The sequence below is a fragment of the Toxorhynchites rutilus genome, chromosome 2 (assembly GCF_029784135.1).
Source record: "Toxorhynchites rutilus septentrionalis strain SRP chromosome 2, ASM2978413v1, whole genome shotgun sequence".
Taxonomy (NCBI): domain Eukaryota; kingdom Metazoa; phylum Arthropoda; class Insecta; order Diptera; family Culicidae; genus Toxorhynchites; species Toxorhynchites rutilus.
The window spans coordinates 54221247-54245853 of record NC_073745.1 but is presented as its reverse complement, the minus strand read 5'-3'; the positions used below and the strand labels follow the sequence as shown (position 1 = coordinate 54245853).

The 24607-nt window shown below is 38.4% G+C and overlaps 1 protein-coding gene across 1 annotated transcript in view; it reads left to right on the top strand.

The window, feature by feature from the left end:
* The window catches only part of LOC129765754 (potassium voltage-gated channel subfamily KQT member 1-like), a 186863-nt gene that overhangs the window by 134101 nt on the left and 28155 nt on the right, over positions 1–24607 (top strand). The window contains exons 5-6 of the mRNA XM_055766178.1: positions 5260–5487; positions 20607–20922. Coding sequence (XP_055622153.1) covers positions 5260–5487; positions 20607–20922 — 544 coding nt within the window. The remainder of the gene's footprint in view (positions 1–5259; positions 5488–20606; positions 20923–24607) is intronic.

Sequence of the window (24607 nt, the reverse complement as noted above, 5' to 3'; positions counted from 1 at the left end):
CATTTTTGCCGTTCTTCACCTTCCGGTCGATGGTTAGGATCTCGAAGTATCGTTTTAGTACTCTGCTGACCGTGGATTTGACGATTCCCAGCATCTTACCGATGTCCCGATGTGACAACTCCGGATTCTCGAAATGAGTGCGCAGGATTAATTCATGACGCTCTTTTTCGTTCGACGACATTTTTCCAAATTTACGAAAAATTTACAGTGAAGCATGGCCAACGTGATCTATACACTCTTATCTGATTATAAGCGAAAGCTGAAGATATAATTCCTAAAAATTAAATTTCTACAGCGTTTTTTTCCGTGATGCAATTTGACGTGACACACCCTTTACACTTTGAAAATTGCCTAGCTTCTATTTTATCTACAGAAACTTGGATAAATGAATGGTATTTTTGGATTCCTCGAATAGTTATCGCTTTCGAGTATTGTTCATTAAGCTGTTGTTTGGTACTTTCATACCCTGTTCTAGTTGCATAGGAAAATAAAATTCGGGTTAGTTGCTCGTCCTACCGCTTTTGGGCCCAATCGAATAGTTCCTTTCCATTTTGAATTGATTATCACGTACTTTAGTTAGACTAGCCCTTATATCCATGCGTTCTATTGTTCTTCTTAAGGCATCGCAGGGTCCTGTGCCATACGATGTTGCAAAAAATGTCACCATCATAGTTATTTTTAAATTGCCAAAAAAAGCTGTTTCTGTTTTCATATTATGATGCAGCTCCATGAAATGAAATAAATTTTGTTCAAATTGAAATATTTTCATGACAATAATTTTTAAGATAAATAAGTTATCGGATATAGAAATATAACGCAAATGTACGGAAATCATCATTGATTGAGCATGCTATTAACCTTCAAATAAATCATAAATGTAGGAAAACTTACTTGCTGTGCAATCCAGTAATGACTGCGAACTTCATCCTGTAGTAAAAAAGTATAATTTTCTGAAAAATCATATATAGCTACAAATTTTTCTTCACACAAGTTTTTTTTTTATTTTTCAAAAAAGGCGTCGTGCACAAATTACGTAACGCTAAAAAGCCGAATTTTGGGCCCCCTAATACATAGTAAGTAACGCAACCTCAACCCGAGAGCAATTTTAAATTTGAATGAAAATTATTACTCGATGTTGTTGGATTACTTAGAAGACATAATTCTGACCCTAACTTAACTATTTTTCTATAAATCTTCAATCATTGCATTTCTGCCTAAACTTTATCTGTAATTCAAAATCATTATCAAAAATAATTTGATCGCCCTGGATTCAATCCCAGCTGCCGTCGTTGGGATTTTCTGAGGCGAAAAATCTTTGGTTACGTCTTCTTTCGTGTTTATTTAAACCCAGAAAATCATTACCATTTTCGTCCCACAGAAATGGAATACGAAGGTCAATGTCAGCTATGTCGAATTGCGTTCGGAGGTTGTCAAATTTGTACAATCCGATTGGACTTGAGTCGTAGGGTTTATAGAATAGAATATTGCGATCGGTTTGGGTATTTCTGACTCTGTCGAACTTCAGAATACGGATGAGTAGACGGTAGACGGATCTGGAATTCTCCAGAAAATTACAATATCGATTCGCTCAGTGCGTATTTGGCCGCTAACCAAACTAAACATGTGCCTATGAGGTAATCCACGCTTTCGCCATTCAACCGAATACATCCAGCAAAGCATAGGATCGATTACATGTAATGTTGCAAAGAAGATGGTCATCAAAGATTTCAGTTTGTGTTTGAACACAATGAAATCATGTCATGACAATGCATTGCGTTTTGGCAAGGCTGTGTCGGCGTTGCTCATGATAGCGTCTCACGAGTGAATGTATTCTTCCTCATGCAGCTTCTTTTGATTGTGTGATTGTGTCTCTACCTCTCTACCGTTCGCAAGTAATTCTACGTTCAGACGGCCAACGTTAGGAACGTTAGTACCATTGAAGGAGAAGATGAAGAGCGTTGCATGAATGCATCCAATGATAAATTCCAGATTATTCTTTCTTCATCGAATCACAATTTTTCGACCGGCTGTATAGTCGCCTACCTTGATTCCAGCCGATGTTTTATCAGAATTGATGATTGTTTGTCACCTTGCGATCCTAGCATGTATGATATGAAGAATTTCAGCAATTCATTGTGCTCATTCAAAAAAGCTTCCAGCTCGCCGCCGATGCACCTGGCTTTAACCGAATTGAGGTTACTGGTGCATGTATGGATGGAAATTCGGCGAAGCGGACGTAGTGCCATCTGTCATTTGAACGTAAATAAATTGAGAGCTCATGTATTTTTATGCCAAATTTAAGAGAAAAAAATACGAAACAGAAAGTTGGTTATATATGTGATATAATCGCATGGTTGACGTAGGACTATCGTTGGTTTAGTGATCATTTGTATGAACCTGTATCTGAAACAGCTCTCAATGAATGGACGAATGAATATTCGAGGGTTTTTAAAAAAACGAGAGCGTTACGTTAGAGACACAAGGTTCTGAGCCTCAATACCTCTTTGTCGACTGAACGAAGTGGCATGATTATCACTTCATTCGAAAGATAAAATGTCCACGAGTTATATGCCTTGCAAGCAAACTATTGACAGAGTCGATAGGACTGAAGAAGTTTTATGTATTTGTAATTCAAGACAACAACAACAACTAATTATGCTTGAAATTTCTTCTCAGTCATTATTAATATGCGGGTGATGCAAGACATGGCTAGCAAAGCAAGATTGTCGTTTCCTTTGTGCATACCTTCATCGCACAACTTGTATGTAACGAAGCCAAATATTCAGCAAAAGAAGCAAACACGCAAAAGTGATGTAAAATTTATTAATTTGTAATTGTGATTATTTTGCATACGTTTTCGGCTTATGTGCAGCGATTTCTGAGAATTTAGCTGACTTTTGCTTGCGGGCAGCCGATAGTCGCTTTCTTCACAGCAGCAAGTTTGAGTTTGTTTTTCTTCTCCCCGGTACCAGTAGGGAGGTAGCGGTAGATGTTTGAACGAACACGACGCACCAGTGCCCTTCGTTTGGACAAACATGCTCTTGATGGTGACACTGTTCGTCAGCGTTTTCTTGATGAACGAAGATAGCTTCGCCACATCCATCTTGCAGAAGCGATAACATGCTCCAACCGATATACAATTATAACTGAGTGGACAGCCGAGCGGGCGTCAGCTTATATACAGATTTGTATGATTTCAATAGCATGTTTCCAAAGCTATTGAAACAAGTTTTTGGATCAATCATTAACAAACATATAACGAGTAGACATATTATCTGTTGAATGAAGTGGTTATCATAGCAATTCATTCAGTTGGTTAGGAGGTTTTAACGCTCAAAATCCTAACGCTCTCGTTTCCGAAACTTTGAACTTACACCCAGTATCATTTTTTTCCTGCTTAGAGTCACTCCAATTGGTATTTAACACACAGTAATCGGTATCCTAGCAGTATCATATATAGTTCACGATCCTTTCTCTTACCTACCAAGTTTTTTGTACTTATGTACAATATTCCATAAAAATTTCAAAACCATTTCGGTTGAGATCGACCAAGAAGATCGTAACAAGTGATTTTTATGTATATAGATAATATTTTTGTGCACCCTTTCTTTCATATTAATCCACTTTGCAAAAAGTAATAATTGTTATGCGATGCAACATTCAAAACAATTCACAATTCACAACACCAAAATTTTTTTTGAGAAAATTCTTCTCGCAAAATGAAAAAAAAAGATTTGTTATCCTTATACCTTATCTTTATGCTTATACAACCTTATACCACAAAAAATAGCTACATCACATAATTAATCCAAATATCGCAGTCGAAAATTATGTACTCTTTTGGGAAAATTTAATTCTGGGTCAAAAAGACTCGAAAAACATTCTAAAACGACCAAAAGTTGAGAATTTTTATTTAATTTTATTTTACAATCACTGTATCTCAGCAACCGTAGTATTTAGCCAAACTTTTCCGTACCCCTTTTTGACAGAAAAATATCGCGATTTTTGTGAAAAATAAGAAAAAAATTATAGGAGAATGTGTCCAAGATACAACCGCATTGTTGACGTAGAACTACGCTGCTATTATAGTAGAATGTCGGAGATAGTCGGATATTATGCTGTGATATTTCAGAAATAACTGTTTATTAGAATGGATTGATCGCCCTGAAATGTTTTTTTTTTATTGTAGAATTAGTTGACGATAATTGATTGATGATTCATACTTGCCCTAGCAAAACAATTCACTAGCTGATCCTATGTCGCAATTTGTTTCATGTCAACAGCAGAACAAATGTATGGGAAAATAGAAACGCTTATACTTTTCATGAATTTTAACGATTTACACACCAGGTGATTGTAATGTATAGCATATCAAATAAATCTTAGGGAATTTTCGATTCGTTTGGTATGTAGAAAATCACCAAAATCCGTTCACGGAAAAAATAGTTATTAACGTTAACTTTATTTCATAAAAACGTGACCTTTTCTGATTTGGCACCCTTAATAAAAGACGTAGTTCTACGTCAAAAAATGGTACTTTTTTCTCAAAAGTAAGGCTAGAGTCGAAATGGCAAACCGAAGATGCAAATTTATTTTTTTTTTTCCAAAATATACATTTTTATCAAGGCTCATATGGCGTTAGCCTCACGGGGCCGGGAGTTCAATACTTTGACAATTTTTCTTATTATCTATGTTAGTAATATGTAACCGATTACTCGCGGTTGGCTCGAGGTTAGTATTACAAGTGTTTTCGTAATTCGGATGTTGCTGTCTCCAATGCTCTGTACGTGTGCCCGACTCGGGATACTTCCTATTGGGATGCAGCTGACCCTTGATCAGCAACGCCCCCCTAGTCTGTACCTCATATCTAGCGTGGTGCGTCTTTCTCGACTCGAGGAATCCAGGATAGAATGGTCACTAACCGGCGCAATCATCAGTTCATGTAGAGTTGTCATGAGCGGTGTGCACCGTGCACGGTGTGCACGGTGTGTAGAAGATGCAAATTGTCCTTTATGGGCATGAAGAATGCGTCAGCAAAATTTGATCGAACTAAAAAAAAATACAAAAATAAAATTAAGGAAACAAAATCGACATTTGCAGTGGAACAGCCCATATATGAATCTACGGATATTTCCATAGGTACGGAACCTTTGGACTGAGGATAGCAACAAAGTGCGAACGTTAATAACTGTTTCCAAGAAAACTACGAGTTCAATAAAATACCAATCTCCATTTCGGTTTTTTTTTTCTAATTTTCAGGGTATCCTCGGATCCGGCTTCGCGCTCAAGGTTCAACAGAAACAGCGCCAGAAGCACTTCAATCGCCAGATTCCAGCGGCTGCCATGCTGATACAGTGCCTCTGGCGCTGTTACGCCGCCGACAAAAGCTTCCACTCTGACGCGACCTGGCAGATCTACGTCAAGTCGGACGATCAGAATGCCAACAGTTCGAATATCAGCACAGCCCTTCCATCGCAGCTGGGCAAAGTGAGTGCATTACTTAGCAGTGTACGTGTTTGTTTGTTTTGTTGTAAAATGCTCCCCACACCCCAGAATAGATTCCCTTCCTGCCATCCGGGGTTCAGAGAGATTCTGGACCCACCCCGTCATAACATCCCACCAGCCATTGCAACTACTTCTGCTCTTCCAGCTTGGCTGTCCTAAACTCGGTACGAATGCATTCCTTCCTGCCTGTTGAACTACCACACGACATAATCTGACCTCTCCTCGATCCGTGCTGCCTTCGCCCCATTTCCTCCTGTCCTCGCCGTCTCGGATTGGAAGAGACAGTGACTGTACACATGGGTGCTATTCCAGGGTTGACTATGGCCAGGGATGACCATCACCAGCAAACTGTTGCGTGACAAAAGTCACCCATGTGGACAGACACACATATGGAGCGAATGCATCCGAATACCTCCGGATTTGGAGCATGTTGTAGGTTACGTTTCGATGTAGCTTTTGCTTGTATGCTTTTTGATGTTTCGGGCATGAGAATCCTCTCCTCCACGGAAACCTCCACTACTCGCGCTGAGTGCGCCGGATATACTTTTTCCTTCCACCGACCGCGAATCAACACGTGTATTCTTCCCCATGGGTACATGAAACTCTGGGCTGCTGCTCTGTGTTGAAATTCCACTTCATTAGAGCAGATGAAAGCGACCGTTCCGGGCTGCAGCTCGCCTCGCGTGGGACGAACAGGTGTGTCCCTCGTGCCCCCATTTTCCATCCGGCGCGAGTAGGGGATCCAAATTTTCCTCCCTTCGCCAATTCCTTGTTTTGTTTTCCACATTCACAGCATGAATTCCCAATACCATAGCACTCGGTTTCGCAGGGTAAGCTTCATTCCGAGGGATGACATTGTGGATGATGATGATGATGACGATTTTCACTGTTGCCGTCGGAGCTCCGGTTGATGCGGGGGAGGCGAACATGCAATATCAATTATTGTGGCATGCCGGATGGAAGCGACGAATGATTTAATTGGTGAAATTTTAATGGAAAAGTTGGTTTTGTTTGCCTGACGAGGAAAGGCATTTGTCAGGGAAATTCAAATCGCTCTCTCTCTCTCTCTCGTGAATACCCCATGACAAATTATTCAATAACACAACTGTTCCAATCATCATTTTTCCGCGCATAATCGGGTCGGAATAACTTTGGCCACTGTTTCCCAATCAAGTGCTTAATCAATTTGCTTCGCACGACCCAAACAGCTCAAGCTGTGCGAAAACGAATGCAAGCGAGTGTTAACTCACCCAAAAAAAATCGACATTATACCAAACTTAATCCGTTGCTTTTGACGGGTCCATCTGATGTTGTCATCTGCCTCCTGCTGGGAATGTTTCGACCAGCACCCGTTTGCGTTAATTGGATTCTGTGGATAGTCCTGGAAGATAATGTTTCCGGTCGTAATTACAGCTCTCTCCACAAATGGATGACTCTTACCCACAAGCTCTGCGCCCATTCGATATAATCACCTGCCACGGAGATAAATGCTTGCACCGTTTGAGGATAGTGCTATTGACTAATATTTGATTAATTGGTTTTGTTTATCTCGGGAAGAAAATCCCCTCCACCGATTTATATCAATTAAACCCCCCGTGAATTGTGTTGGCAGCAAGAAAAACAGTGAAAAATGCGGCACTTATTCCGCTTAGTTTCACTCGCTTACAGTTACTAATTACCCCACCCAAGACAACGTTTCCCACGATGATCATCAGGAATTTATAGCAAAAGTGAAGAGCACCTTTTCTACACTTTTCAATCCACGTGGATTATTGTCATTTATATCCCATCAGAGCTGATGACGGTTGTAATCTGCCGGGTTTCGCCGTTTCATCCGTCGGTTTCGCTTCGTAGAGCTTCCCAGTCTGACGGATGAAGGGAAACACTGCGAGTGACGTTTTGATGTCCCCTCTCTGATGGGAGATGAGAATCATTCCGAGTACCGAGTCCGATATCTTTTTTGAATTATACAACTTTGCTTGAAGTTAGAAAATTATTTCGCTTTCACTCTTGACTGTTTGATGCCAGATTAGAGTTCATTCACATTGGTTCTGATTCCGTGTGTGATTTCCCTAATTACTTAACTCAAATGACGTAGCGGTCTCAGAAGGGGTAGTGGGTGAAAATTGGGCATGGGGGGCAAAGTGGTCACCTGCTTATTTAGTAGTATAACTATTGACTATAGATGCCGTATTGATAGTCACCCTATGTTTGAAGAATTTAATGACTTTTGAGTCACCCTGTACTTCAGTAGAGCTGTCGCATGTCAAAATACAAATAAAAACAGAAATTACTCTCTCGATAACCATTCGGCCGTAGTTCTGTGCGCATGGTATCTAAGGAATTTCTCGTGAAATTTAGTTTATTCAATCTTATATATTGGATAAATCATCAGTTTGGACAACTGTTCAAATATTCTAGGAGAGGTGAACAGATATTTCGTTTAATAGCAGCGATTATTTAGCATAGAATTTATTTTGATGTTTGGGGGCAAAGTGGTCATAGGTGAATAACAACTTACAATGTTCTGTTTACTAAAGCTGATATACCTCATCACGTTCCGCTCTTGAAGAAACTCCTTTCATGGTTTTGATCCTGGATAAATATACCATTCCAACTAAACCGAGCCTCATTATGCGGAACGTTATTTCTTACTACGCTTTTGTATGCAAGAGAAAATTTAAATTGAGACTTTAGGTGAATAGGCCAAGCTTATTTCATACTTTTCATACATCTACTATATCAAATATGTTTTGAAAAAATTCAGACGAAAAAAAACGCATAAATCTATCCCATTTAGCTTGAAATGTGCGGGTGACCACTTTACCTCCAATCAAAATAAAAGTTCTATTTTTCACCTTTTTTTCTAATGATGAAAAGTGTTCTATTTTGAATTTTTATAGTAAAAGCCGTTTGCAATCGTGAAGAACAATGAGTTGAACTATAATATTCTTCGAGAAAAAGGAATTGTGGGCGCTGGAAATGGGCATATTCCTTAGGGTGACCACTATGCCCCACTTCCCACATGTAGAAAGAATTTTTTGATCAATTTATGAAATCATGCTGAAACATATTGGGTTTAGAATAAAAATCTTGAGCATTAGAACAGTTATCCTCTCGGAATTCAAGAAACCTTCATTAGTGTGAGAATATTAGCTAATTAAGCTATCTTGCACACGAGCGAAATTCGATTTGTTTTAGATATGAAAAAGTTGGTGCTGGAAGATCTTCTATCTTCAAATACCCCATTTTGCGATGTATGGATGAATTTTAGCCATTTTCAGCAATTTCAGAAAAAAAAACTTTTGTGATAGAATCGAATTAAAGTTTTTAAAACGCATTTTTCCAGTATACAAACTCAATACAGACTTTTTCATTTTTTTATGTTATGAAAGTGTCGTTTAATATACGAACAATATATTCTACGAATGAGCTAAATAATCGACATAGATTCATGTCAAACTGTGTCTCTTGCAGTGTGAAAGATTCTCTGAAAACAACATAAAATGTTTATTTTTCATTAATTTTTTTTTTTGCTTCACCTTCAAAAAAGACCCCTTCCGATATTATGCTGGTGGTGAATACACGACTCTGGCGAAAATGTTCCTAGTTGGTCGGAACTTATGCATCATTCTTTACGCTTGAATCCATTTTTCATCATCAGTTATAATTCGATGGAATATTTTTTTAAACGACCGCATAATTGACTTAGGATAACGCTACGACATTTATTGAATATTGATTTTGATTAACTTTGAAAAAGTTAATGCCATCACTTCTTTATATTATCCTCATTCTTGTCAATGCGAAAACGGTAAACCGAATCTTATGAATACTGTAAAAGATGTCCGAAAATCGTTAGATTAATCTATCGATCGAATAATGACTGCAAAAAAAAACAATTAATTGTCGAACGATTACTCTTCTTATATGACACTAACGTTCCTAGAGGAACTTCGCCGTCTCAACGTAGTATTTTTTTTTTCCAAAAACGTTTATTAATCAGACTCAATTACTTATTATCTAATGTTTACAGAGTCAAATTTCACCTTAAAATATAACTTATTTTCTATATAATTAAAACTAACAATTTAATAATAACTAAATCTAACACTACAATCATTGGACCGGATTATGATTTAGGACTAGGATGGAGCGAGTGGGGTAGTTTGGTTTGATGAGGAGGGAAGGAATCAAACAGAGATATCATCTCTTTTGATAAATTGGTAAAGAGAAAGCATAAGGTTGAGGTCGCGACTAGCTAAGATGCCTCTAACCGGTAAGTGAGATTGCCTTCCTAATGCCCTGAGAATCCGATGAGCCCTGGCAGAATGAAAGTTTCTACAGGACCAGACCTAATGCTCGATGTCATGATAACCATCACCACAAACGTAAATATTACTATCAACGATCCCAATGCGATACAGATGTGCATCTAACAAGTAATGATTAGACATGAGGCGGGACATCACGCGAATGAAATCCCGACCTACATTCAATCCCTTGAACCATGCGTTTGTCGATACCTTGGGAATAATTGTATGTAACCAGCGACCCATTATATCGCTACTCCAATTGTGTTGCCAATTGGAGAGTACATAACTACGAGGAGTACAAAAATATTCATGATAGGTTATTTGTCGCTCAAAAATGGTGCTTTGGAAGGCCCCCGATCTTAGCTAACGAGTCCGCTTTCTCGTTACCTGTAATGGAGCAATGGGCTGGGACCCAGGCTAATGTAATCCTATAAGACTTTTCCACTAGTCTACCCAAGAGCTGTCTTATTCTCATAAGAAAATAACATGAGGCTCTCATAGGTTTTATCGAACGGATAGCTTCTATTGAGCTGAGGCTATCTGAATAGATAAAATAGTGATCAATCGACAAGGATTCAATTTTCTCCAAAGCGTGAAAGATTGCAGCCATTTCCGCAACGTACACCGAGCAGGGATTTCTCAACCTATAATAGGCACTGAAGTTTTCGTTAAATATGCCAAAAACAGCAACGTAGTAAATATTACTTGCGTCATTTTTATTAGTACTTAGTTGTGATTTCTATGCCAAATAACACGCCTTGAATGCATTCTGAGTGGCAAGCTCTAGGATACGCGTGATCACAGTGCAAGTCGGAGAAAATTTCTTTGATGAAAAATTTCCCCGACCAGAACGGGAATCGAACCCGAACCCCCGGCATGTTAGGTTTGACGCTAACCACTCGGCCACGGGAGCACTTCTCGCTCCTCTGAACTACTTCTCTCTCTCTCATCCCATCCTCCAGTAATCAAATACAAGCGATGGGATAAGGTTAACCGAAGAGATACTCAAGTAAAAACAAATGTACACTTCTCGAACGATTACAAAGCAACTTATAATCGAGGCGAACGAATAGTTTGCATGGAGCAATCTATTAAAAATTCAGAGTGGAAATGCGATTTACAGAGTGGAACTGCAGTTTTTTTCGATGAACTTTTTTGATTGCATAAAACTTACTACAGGGTGGGCCATTTAAAGTGGAAGGATTTTTTTTTGCAATAGCAAAGTAAAGAAGTGGAATTTTAAAATTTTTTTTTTGAAATTCATTTATTTTGGTCCAAGGTGATTTGTTCTAACTACTTTTTGATTATGATATCTCGTAAATGACCGCCTCTGGCCTTGACCGCAAAATGTGCCCTTTTTTCGGCATTTTCCATCACTTTGCCCAATGTTTCGGCCGATATGGCAGCAATTTCTTGTCGGATATTGTCTTTCAGCGCAGCCAGGGTCCTTGGTTTACCAGTGTATACCTTGGATTTTAAATATCCCCATAAAACAAAGTCAGGAGGCGTCAAATCAGGTGATCTCGGTGGCCAGTCATAATCGCCGTTTTTCGATATTAATCTTCCGGGGAACATTTCGCGCAATAATTTGGTCGTGGCAGCCGCTGTATGGCATGTAGCGCCGTCCTGTTGGAACCAGTAATTGTCCAATTCATTTTCACGAACAAATGGCAATAAAAAGATGCCTAACTCTTGCGAACGATGGCGACCTGATGTCGATGGAGTCTCTGCAACACTGGCTCGAACGGCATCAATATTCTCGTCGAAACGTCTTGGTCGTTGTCTGGACAGATGACTGGCATTACCAACACTACCAGACGATATAAATTTAGCATATAATCGACGTATAGTGTTGTCTCCAGGCGATGTTTTAACTTTATTTTTATTTTTCCACGCACGTTTAGTTAACACAATTGAGAAGTTATTTTAAATGTACAGCTGAACAATTTCAGCGCGTTGTTTAGGTGTGTATTGTTCCATGGTTAAAATTGTACTGAAATGACGCTTCCAACGCGGTATGACATTTGTTAATCTGACATCTCTGTCAAAAGTTATGGGGTTGCCAGATGCTTCCACTTTAAATGGCCCACCCTGTATGTTGTGATAACACCTCTGCCTAAAACCTCTTGCTAGAAGCAAACTTGTAGATCAGCAGGCTCGACGTAGTTCTAAATTGTTCAAATTTTGAATGAAAATCATTACTTCATGATATTTGAAAAATTGAAACATGGCGTCCTGACCCTTATATTTTATTCCCTGATTTTTTCACCTTGATTATAATACGAAAATGTGATCAAACACATTCCCCTTTCAATTTTGTTTTCATAATTTGCGAAAAAAAATGTATTACTCGATATGGAAAAAATAAATTTAATTAATAATTTTTTTTGTGTTAATTGCACCTGAAAATCCATTACATCATTCACGAATTTCATGCCAACTCGTCTTAGTAGTCGACAGCACAAACTTAGATTACAATGAAACATTGTAATGAAAAAAATCATTGCTCATTTAACCAACTTTGCATACGTAAAATTGAAAAAATATGGACTACTTTTTAAAAATGGCAAATTTTATTTTTAATATTTGCAAAAATTCGAACTCAAACACTATATATGTACTTACAAAATTTTGGTCAGAGAATGAAATGTAGGAAATCATTCAAATTTTCATAAGAGGGTACCAAAACATATCTTGAAAAAAACTACTACTAAATTTTCCGCGATTTCTGAGGCACTGAAAGTTATTTTTTGAACGACCCTCGTATTATATATTTTTCTAAATCAGTTCAGTAGAACTTGAGGTATCGTGTACGCCAGCTTGAAAAAACTAGCTCCAAGAAAAACGCGTTTGAGGTTTCGTTTCAAGGTCTTCTTCTTCTTCTTGAATGGCGTTAACGTTCACTGTGGAACTTTTGCCGTCTCAACGTATGCACTAACTAGCGTCATATATTAATACTTAGTTGAGATTTCTTAAGCCAAATAACACGCCTTGGATGTATTCCGAGAGGCAAGCTCTTGAATACGCGTGACCACAGTGCAAGTCGAAGGAAATTTATTTGACGAAAAATCCCCCGACCAGAACGGGAATCGAACCCGAACACCCGGCATGATAATGTGAGACGCTAACCACTCGGCCACGGGTGCACGTTTCAAGGTCATACTTGATTAGATACCGCATCATTAAAATGGCTAAAACTCGGTCAATGCTGGAATATTCGAAAAGTCCTTTCTAGGGTACAATACTGAATATCTAAACTTCAGAAATACAAAGAATTTTTTGTTTATGTTTTCCCAAGATCTAGACTCAATTAATACGAAATATTTCTACGCATCTATCACAATAAATGGAATTTTATTTTTCTACAAAAAAAACAATCCAAACGCCCTGGATACCACGTTTTGATTGACCCGATTTATTCTCCTCAAATTGAACAGTACTTTAAGGCACCCCTAAATCATGTCCGATTCAGCTGAAATTATGCACAGGTATTTTTTTTTTTGGCCAATAAACAAAATGTATATGGTCAGTTCTTTAAATTCGATTATATTTTTTTATTTAAAAACCTTCATTGTCTCTCAGGTCCCGAAAGGTCGATTTTCGCCCAAAAATTTTTTTTCGATATGACACCAGATCTCGACGTTTCATGCATTTTTAAGTCATTTTGCATCGAAAAAAAATTTCGATTTTCCAAATTTCCTTTCCCACTTTCCCCTCTTGGGGCCTTGGAAGATTTTCGAGGATGAAAAAATCCAAACTTTGAGGCACCCTTCAATCATGTCCGATTGAACTGAAGCTTTGCACAGATAATTTTTTTGAACCAATAAACAAAATGTACATGGTCGGTTTTTTAAATTCGATGATGAAATTTTTTCCATACATCCATTGCCACCCTAGTGTACACACTGTACATGATAAGGCCCTAGATACAGCCTTGTGGCACACCATCTACACCCAAACTAGCGTTGACAGAAAACATTTAATCTTTTCATCTTCAGCAGAAAAAACGCTTTTTCGTGTGCTGAAGGGTAAAATGAACAACTGAAAGCCTATCTCAAAAGCTTTAAAATGTTTGTATGCGTGAGAGCAGAGATTTCTCTCTCTCAGACTGGTCGTCATCCTGGGGTTGTACCCAAACGATGTCAAGCGGGGATCGAACCAAGACCGGCTGGAATGCAAGGCTGTTTTACATGAACACGCTATCCACATAACCACTGGTGCTGCTACATAAAGGCATAATAATACCACACCTCATTATAAAATGAAGTTGGAAAGTGTTTACTGAGAGTAAGGAGGAGAGCATAAACGTGAATTTATAACCTTTTCGATCTGTGCCGAGTATGGTGCAAAGTATGTGAAAAGCTTTAATGCGTGCATATTTGGAATGTTTAACCACACGTAAAGCATTTTTGGTGAGCCTGGATCTCTTTATAGTATGTATTCAATACTTACCAGAAACCTGAACTGAAATTAAAATTTGTAAATATATAAATACTCACTTACACGACGCACTTACCACACCTAGAAAATAAGAAGAACTGAAGGTGACGCATTGTTTATCATACACAGACACAACAAAACAAGTTGTAAATAGAAACACAAAAAGAACAGTATACAAATAAACGTGAACAAAGTTGAACTATAAGAGCAAACGTAAAATTTTGAGAAGTTTATTTCGCGAAAAAAAGATTTCCGGAAGATTTGCGAACTTTGCGGTCGCAAAGTTTTTCGTTCGGTTAAAGTAAGAAAAGAAGGTGTCTCATTTGAATAAAGTGTAGTGCGGGGATCAGTTCAGTGTGTCAATAAATTATATGCATAAGCATTTGCCAAAAGGACAGCTCTCAATTTTCTGTTTGTGAATCGGTCTCAGGAATAATTAAAGGGTCTCATTGTTTACTGCGAAAAACCTCAGTATAAAAATAAGAGAACTTGAGTTCTTTTGATAAAAAAAAACTTTATTTTTGTGACGTGACTACGCTTTAAAACACTTAAACTAAATATTCAGTTATGGCTTCAATGGTATATGAGCATCACAATCAAGTGTGGAAATATCTCGAAAACCATGAATAGGCTTTTCGCCTCAAAACGTTATAACCAGTGTTGCCACACGTACAGATTTATCTGCAATGGTACAGATTTTTACGTTATTTTTGGTACAGATTCTGTACGGTACAGAGTACAGATTTTTGTCAAAAAGTACAGTTTGGTATAGATTCGCAGTATCGTTTGGTGCTGCTGATCATAAAATCATAAATTACAATGCAATGATTGATCAGTTTCACAAGGACGAAATTCCTTACAAAGATCGTCTGAAAGAATTCGCGTCTGACGGTGCGACGTATGTTTTGCCCCAGATCAACAGATTGGATCGTTTGTTCCAGGCTGAAATACCTGAATTCACGATGCTACATGAAGATCTGAAAGATTTTTATTGGATCATTCTCACTAGTATCTGCAAGTAACCTCACTTTGTTTCTATGTCCAATGCTATTAACTGTGAAGATCATTTGAAAAGCGATAAGAATTTTAGATTGGAATAGCAGCTGAAGAAATTATCGGAACAATGGACAACGAAAGGTAGATCATTTCAACAGATTTTTGTCGTAGTTTTTTCGTGGAGCTGATCGAACAAATGAGATGAAGATTCGATGTTGATGATTCGACACTCAGGTCTACAACAATGTTAAAATCCAGAAGCTTTTCCAATTTGACTAGCCTAAACGTTGTGTTAGAAGTGTTTCCAGGATTCTACAATGGGAATGTACAAGATGTGGTGAATTAATTCTGTTGCCCAAAGATAAAATTGCTCCGTAAGAAAATCACAATTTAAGAAAACGAGCATGTGCAGGGTTGGTGGACAGAAATTGGATGCTTCAAAAGAATTGACGGTTCGCTAGCCTTTTTGGCGCTTCGATGCCTTGTTTGTAACGTTCTCACTATGCCTCACTTCTCGGCAACTGTCGAGCAATTTTTTTCTGAATATAATCAGAACAAAAATACCCTTTCAAATCGGCTCAGCAACGATACGATAAACGCTATTTTGAGATCAAAGGACTTGATCAGACATCGTGGTGGCAGCTCGAAAATTAAAAAAAAAAGATATTATGCAATTTAGATTAAAAAAATAAGCATCATCAAACACACGAATGACTTGCAAATGTAAATGTAGTATTTGTAATGAATGAATGAGTATTTTTTAATGCTAATAAATTTTTTTTTCTCTACAACGAATACAGATTTTTGGAAAAAAAAAAGTACGGATGAGAATGATTTTTGACCCCTCTGGTACAGATTTAAATGTGGCTACACTGGTTATAACCAAAACATTGCCTTTTTGAATGATTGACTAATGGTGGTTCACATGGCGTTATGCAGTTCATCCTTAAACTTGATTCTAAATTTTGTTTGGTGGTTCATAGCCTAATGCAGGGGTTCTCAAAGCGGTCGAATGATTTCCCGAGGGTCGACATGAACGAAAATTGATTTTGGGGGTCGACGAGGTCTAAAAATTGACCCCCTATAATTAACACAAGTCTTGTTTGAAACATTTAAGATACAGTATAAATTGTGTTACGTGATCCAAATTGATTCCTAGTAGAACTCAAAACTCAGCAAATGGATAAGCGCGCATAAGTTTGCAAGAAAACATTTTGCAAGTGCATTTTACATTTGCGTTCTGGAATTTGTTGGAACTTGAATACACTCATTTACTAATTTAATTCAAGAGATTACATTAATAGAAATAGAAAAAAAGAAGGTGATTTTTTTAATAAAAATTTATCATTAACGTTTGATTTATATATATATATATATATATATATATATATATATATATATATATATATATATATATATATATATATATATATATATATATATATATATATATATATATATATATTTTTTTTTAAATTAATTGTCTACTCCAGTATTTGTGAATAATTTGTATCAACTTATTTACAATTTAAATATATTTTATATAATTATATATTTTTTTATTTTTTATATTTATTTTGTTGAATTATGATTATTGTCTGTAATCTTCCAAACTTTGGCAAAGCAACCAGATATCCAGACCATCCTTTGTCTAGTCCAGACTTTCCGCACATTGCCCAATTTTTTCCAGATTAAAAAAAATGCAGTCAAATTTGACTTTAATGAGTTCGTTTGGAAAAGCAGTTTGTGCTTGTTTTATTAAAACAGTTATTCTAAATGGCATCACTGATTTTACCAAAGAATTGGGAGGCCAGACTGACCTGGCTTTCTCTAAGCACCGATTTCTACAAAGTATGCTGTTAAGACATAAAGTGAATTGACACTTTTTGACAGTTAAAGTTTGGTTTGAAATTTGTACAAATACTATTTTGTTACCCTCTCTTCAATTATGAACAGTGGCAAACAATGTCAAACATCGAACATGAAAAAATTGCATACCAAATTTATATAATTGGAAATAGTGCTTATGGGGGCAAGGACCATGGCTTCGCAAGGCAACTTTCTTGGCACTTTACTTAAAAGAGATTGTCCATCGCTTTTGAATATGAAGTATATTCGCTATAGTTTTGCCTAATGCTCTTCGATTCGAGTATTTCACAACGTTTCATGGTATTGGATATTGTTTTCACAAATGAGTTCATGCAAACGCTAAAATATCTTAATGAAGTTGCGTTTCACCAACACTACACGAGAGCTTAGAAAATGTGTAGGTTGGGTCAGCGACTCAACAACTCATTAAAAAGTCTGTAAACGATGGAAAAATATCTGTTGATCGGCTCAACGAATTAAAGGCTAATATAATGCATCAACTTCAACTTCAACGACACGGTTATGATAAATCAGACTATGCTGGACCCGTACAATGTCATCAGAAGAAAACTTTAAACTACGCTGTTCTACCGCTTATTGAAAATTTTCCTAATCTTGTTCCCAGAGAAATGATTCAGCCAATTGAATTCAGAGAGCTGCGCAATCTTGATTTTTCAGATTATTCTCCGGATGAACGAACCAATGTTGTCATGTTTTGGGGTAAAGTTCTATCCACAACTACCCGTTGTGGATAAAATAGCATTCCCGCAATTAAGAAATTTGTTCCCAAAAATTAACTGAACACCGAAGAAAGTGGTTCGGTGCACATGTCTGCAACCATCAAGTTCAAGTATAAAGCGTCGATATATGATGAGAAAAAATAACTATTAAACCATGTTTTACACATCAGACGTAAAAATGTTGAATGCGTTGAATTATATAGGATTTTAATTTTTGCAGTTCTAATCCACAGAAGGTCTTTTGTGGACAAATTTAATCCAAACTCCTCCTTCACCTGCCCTAAGAAAGACACTTCATTGTCATTGCTCGTCAGCAAACCGTGTCCGCCTTCACAAATATTAAATGACGTTCTAGTGAAAATTTTTCGATGAAATTCGCAGTCGAAAAAATCCAGACAAATCCAAACTTTTGATTTTCCAACATGCAGATTTCTGTTCAAAACACCTTGCAACCCTGGCTTAACCATCCATAAAGCCGTGAAAACTAGGCAAGTGAACGACTCAAACACAATATCTCTAGTCTAGCGGGAAAAAAAATGCTATATAGACTTACGAAGAAAAAATATAAAATTTGAATTTTTTCATCAAATACACCATTTTGTTATTGAAGAAACTGCAGATTCTAAATAGAACGCTTACAGTGAAAAACATATCAACTTGTTGCATGTTCAACAAATTTAAACAGAATTTTTCGCCGGCGCTCTGAAATCGTGTTTTTTATACATAAAAAGACTGCCAAATCAATATCGTACATTTTTAGCAGCCCTAAAAAAATTGAGTATTGCCAGAAAGAAGTCTTTGGTTGAGAAAAATATTGAAATAATATTCCAAGTGCGGCAAAAAATGTTTTCTGGTGTCAGCAATATAGTTGTTACGGCCTTATAACAGATCAACCAACCGCGAAGTCTTTAAATTAGTTGTTCGTGTAAATCAATGGAAACACACGGTTCTTCCGATAGCGATGATTATATTTCAATCAGCTTCAAGCTATAAATATTCCTAATTAATTTTACACAATATGTTTGGCGATGATACCTACATTACAGTGTGCCTGTATGATTTACGCAATGGACACCGACAGCAATATCCCTAGACGTAGCGCTGTTTCGCTGGGTAGTTATAGGAATATAATTTACTTCAAGCTCAAATTCATACATTCTTACTTTATAAGTTCAATTCCTAACCTGTATTGTCAATCACTTCTATTCACGTAGAATATAAAGTGTTTTGACCTTTCAAATGTTGAATGCTGGAATTCTAATATTCACTCAGTTAATCCTAATATGTCTAATTTGTAGCAATATTTTTACCAGTGAATTTTATATATTAAAGATCAAAAGGTAGTTCCACGAGTTTTTATAAAGCACGCTCTTTAATCCTATGAATTGGCAGAATGCCTTCTATTGTTCATATGCTTTGACGTTGTCTTTGACGTGACCTGGCCTAATGAAATGGGTCTTCTTCGTATTGAAAAAATTGTGCTCTGACTGGCTGGGGCGCCGCTGAAAGTAGGCGAATTTTCCAGTCAATGGTTCAATGATTAATATCCTATATCAAACATTACTTCAGCAACCAGAGAAAATATATTTCGACAAACTTTTCGGCTTTGACACAAGATATTTCTCTACAGACTACCGTCTCTCAGCGATGACTTATGACAAGTTCCACGGTGACTGAATTTTGAATACAATAGCTCCTAGTAACAGCAACAGTGTAATACGCTCCCCCCGGAAGCGCGAATGCTCCTTTTAAACAAACTATTTCCATCCTTTCGCCCATACATTGACACCCTTACCACAATCTCCAGCTATCAATTCACCGTCAGCCTCATGAGTCTCGTCGATCAAGTATGCTTAATTATCACCATATCCCGCTAATTGAAAGCGGATGTCATACAGTGCGGTTTTCCACCTTAAAGCACCCACCGCTTCACTTGATTGACTGCAGAAAACAGGGCGGATGCTATGGAAGTTTTTCGGGTGAATGTCGAGATGCTGAGTGCAGAGCAAGCAAATATTATATTCCAGCCGGGAGTTAAACCGTGACACAGCGAGAAACCGCGCTAATCAATCTTTGAATACGGAACCGGGTCGATGAGACAAGATTGAACTGCACTGAAACCCTCGATCCGAGAAGAGCGAATGTTCATAAAACAGCATCCACTGCATCCGACCGCTTTTCTCCGCAGTAAATACACAGATCGATTTGCGATGTGCTTGGTTCTGTTCCATGTTGGCAAAGTTTACGAGGCATGCTTGTTTCTGCACTTTGGTTTATTTCGTGTTGCTTGTTTGTTGACTGTTGACTCAGAGCGCTGATCTGTTGGTTGGCTTTTCGTTGAACGTTGCAAATGATAGTAGTTGTAGCCAGAATAGGTTTCACTGTAAAATAGAACCACGCATATTGCCATGGGCTGATACATTTTAGAGACAATTCCGCGTACAGAACGGCACTGCTCTTTAAAATGTATGAGTTCAAAGTAATTGATATCTAATCACAATCAGATCTTTCACCTCCTCTCACCACTCGGCACTGATTCACCCATTTCACTTCAACCGTTTTTCTCTATCACTTCTCGGAACCATCCATTTCCGCTCTCCCCAAATACACTGACCCCGCCCACATTTCCCCCACTACCCCCCCCCCCCCCCGGCACAAGGGAACGTTCTTAGTGTTGTACCGCCCTAGATGTGTATCAATGTTTGTTGTTTGTTGTGTATTTCGAAACATTTGGGTTCAGACCCTAATGGTACAGGTGGCGAGACGCGGCGCATCGGTGCTCAAGCGTAGGAAATCCCGCAACCGAATGGAGGCCCCGGACATCAAAAATGCAGCGTCGAGCGGGGGCAACTCGGCGGGGGCGGCGGTGTCGAGCGCCTCGGGAGCTGCCCCTAGCGGCGGCGGACCCGGACAGGTGGGGACGGCCGGGTCCGGCAGCGGAGTGGGAAGCGAGAATACGCTCGGAACGCCGGTCACACCCGCTGCCGACTCGCAGCTGTCGAAAAGCGAGTCCGATGGCGATGTGGTCTTCTACATGGTGGAACCCCGAGCAGCAGGTGAGTGCGAAGTGAAATTCTAGCGCAGGATTGCTTCGGGAACAATGCAAAATGGGATAATTATCATGATTTCGCGAGTATCAATGTTTGCTTCTAACTAGCGGATCACTGAATTTATCATTCCATGTGTTCATAGTAATCAAGAACTGTCGAATCGCACATTCTACCGACTACCGACTCCCTTTATGGTAGGCTGATATAGGAACTAAGTAAGTTACTGACGTTCGTCCAAAATATCAATTCGAGGCAACGCGAATTTAGGTTAGGTTAGGTTAGGAAGAAATATGATGAGATTTATAGAAGTCACATCAACCGTTTACACTAGCGCAAATTTATATAATGAATATATTCATATTTTCGGTGAATTTATACCACCTCCGCTCTGGGTGCGAATGTTTCTATTTTTATGGGAGGGGGAAGTTATGTGCAAATCAACTAAATTTGTGTTGCGTGGAGTTGATTAAACACAAATGGTCTACACATTAGGATTCCAATTTCCAAAAACAGTAATTATTTTCATTCAAAACATAACAATTTGAAGCTGACATCGTGTGTGCTAATCTGGTAGAATATCTTGCATCACATCAACTAAGCTTCAATAAATCTCGACAGTGTTCCTTCGATAACGTGAATCACTTCGGAATACATAGAAAATGAACGAATTAATTAATTATACAACTGTAAATGGGAGAGCTTTTAAGGTAGGTGTTGAGGCACAGACAATATTGTGAATGGTGCTGACCCACGACCAATAGTTTGTGCAAGCCGTCAACACAAGCCCCACACACTATTGGGCTATTGTTCATTACCATTTTATCATCATCATTTTGTACCCCAAGTCAGTCCAGAATAAACCACTAAGCGAAGCGGTCGCAGTTTTAGTTCACCCTAATAAAGTGCGTCAAATTAATCCGCGGAACTTTAAACCCGAAATTATCTCTGTACCCGGTTCGTGTTTGCCGTTATTTAACAGTAAGCTTTTATGATAGTTTTCATTTCCTACCAGAAAAAAACTTTGGCAGGGATCCCATTCTATTATATTTATATCTCTACTAGCTGACCCGACGAACTTCGTCCCGCCCAAAATATTTTTTTTTAATTGGATACTTTCAAACATCCACGTTTTCTTACTAAGTGAACGTTGGTGAGTCCAATCACTGAACTCTTCATTGATTGATTACCCTTTGACCCTTTACAATTTCCTTTTACTATAAATTGTCTAGTACTTCTACAAAAATTCGTCCTTATAATATAAAATTATTTTTAAACACAATTCTCGTTCAAGATTCTTCAAGCATTTGAAAATAACATGTTTCTCCGTTGCATGGAATACGTGTTTGATACAGAGAATATTACAAAATAAAGACAGCTCAAATCGGACCATTCCTTCCTCGGGTTTAGGGCACACTAACACATTTGGCCTTCCATTTTTGTTTATTTAGAAAGTAGATATAGGAATGCGATATTCCGTCTGGAAATCCTTTCCACTTTCGAACAAAAATCAATTTCGTTAGCGCCAACATCAAATGGACTAACAACGCTTAGCTAATTGTAGAACATATGGGAATTCAATTTTCCGAATTTTCCGATTTTTCTCTCCGCTATATTGATCTACGGGAAGAGACGAATACAACGAAATATAGATGACTCGAATTGAACCATTCCTTCCTCGGGTTTTGCGCTTACCAACACATTTGGCCTTCCATTTTTATTCATAGATAGAATATAACATATGGAAATGCGTGATTTCGCTCGAAAATCCATTTCCACTTACGAACAAAGAGCAATTCCGATAGCGCAAACATCGAATGGGCTAACAACGATTATTATGATGTAATGTTAGAACATGTGGGATTTCAATTTTCCGAATGTTCCGACCTTCCTTCAGAATTTTCCGAAAATTTTCCGATTTTTCTCTCCAATTATGTTGATTTACGGGAAGAGAAAAATACAACAGAATACAGGAGGCTAAAATCGGACTATCCCTTCTTCGGGTTTTCCGCTTACCAACAGATTTTTCCTCACATTTTTATTTATATAGATATAAGATATGGAAATGCGTTATTTCGCCTGAAAATCCATTTCCACTTACGAACAACTGGACTAACAACGCTTATTATGATGTAATTTTCGAACATGTGGAAATTAAATTTGCCGACCTTCCTTCAGGATTTCCCGAAAATTTTCCGATTTTTCTTTCCACTATATTGTTTCTGCTTGCGAATCTCCTCCGGAACGCTGAATTTGTCCTCTGCGGAGAAGAACAACAGGCCCAGCAGCTGACGAAAGTCCGCTTTGACGTAGGTTTCGTCGTCCATTACCAGGCAATGCGGCTTCGTCAGCATTTGGGTGTACAGCTTCCGGGCTCGCGTCTTCCCCACCATGTTTTGCCTTTCGTCGCGGTTAGGAGCCTTCTGAACCTTGTATGTACGCAGGCCCTCCCGCTGCTTGGTCCGCTGGACGAATGAACTTGACAAATTCAGCTTATTGGCGACATCTCGGACCGAGCTTCTCGGATCACGTCCAGACTGCTTAACTACGCGCTTGTGATCTTTTTCACTGACGGAGCATCCATTTTTGCCGTTCTTCACCTTCCGGTCGATGGTTAGGGTCTCGAAGTATCGTTTTAGTACTCTGCTGACCGTGGATTGGACGATTCCCAGCATCTTACCGATGTCCCGATGTGACAACTCCGGATTCTCGAAATGAGTGCGCCGGATTAATTCACGACGCTCTTTTTCGTTCGACGACATTTTTCCAAATTTACGAAAAATTGACAGTGAAGCATGGTCAACATGATCTATACACTCTTTTCTGATTATAAGCGAAAGATGAAGATATAATTCCTAAAAATTAAATTTCTACAGCGTTTTTTCCGTGATGCAATTTGATGTGACACACCCTTTATACTATTGAAGTTTTTTTTTCATTTTTTTTCAAAAAAAAATTGAGAAAAAAGTAGGTATATTCCCCTCTGTTGGTAAATAGCAAATTTCATTTTATTTTTTCATATTTTCCTCTATTCTGTTCTTATTGTTTCATTCATTGTTTCAAAAATGTATTATCATGACGGACGACGAGGATGATACTGTATCCACGCCGATGGATATTAAGACGCGTCCACATTACGCCAATCGGCCTTGGCCGCCCGGTAAAGCCGGCTAAATGTGGACGTACCGCCCGGGCTTGCCGATGTGCCGAAAACCGACTCGAATCAAACCGAACCCAACCCGAAACAAGTGGGTCCGGTTCGAGAAAGTCGAACCAAAACAAAACGAAGTAAATTAGCGTTGACGACATAGTGCTTCGTGTGTTCGTGACGGCTTCGTGCAACCGATGGGACTTCGGCTTCGTGCACCCGATGTGGCGTCCACATTACATAACGAACCGAATATGCCGCCTGGTATAGGCCGATCGGCATCATTCGGCATAATGTGGACGCGCCTTTACAGATGAAGAATCCCTTGAAGAGGGCGAGGTGAAAAGAGGATGAGACGAGGTTGAAAAAACTGATTTTCGTCTTTTGTACCCTGTAGCTTTATCTTAAACATCTCCTATTGTTTCAAACCAACTCAATGCCATCCAATGTTACTGAAATGACTCGGATGAGACTAGACAGAGTTCGTGTTATCGTCCCTAGCAGGATCCAAGCAAACGAAATAACTCGGTGTGACCTCTTCACGAT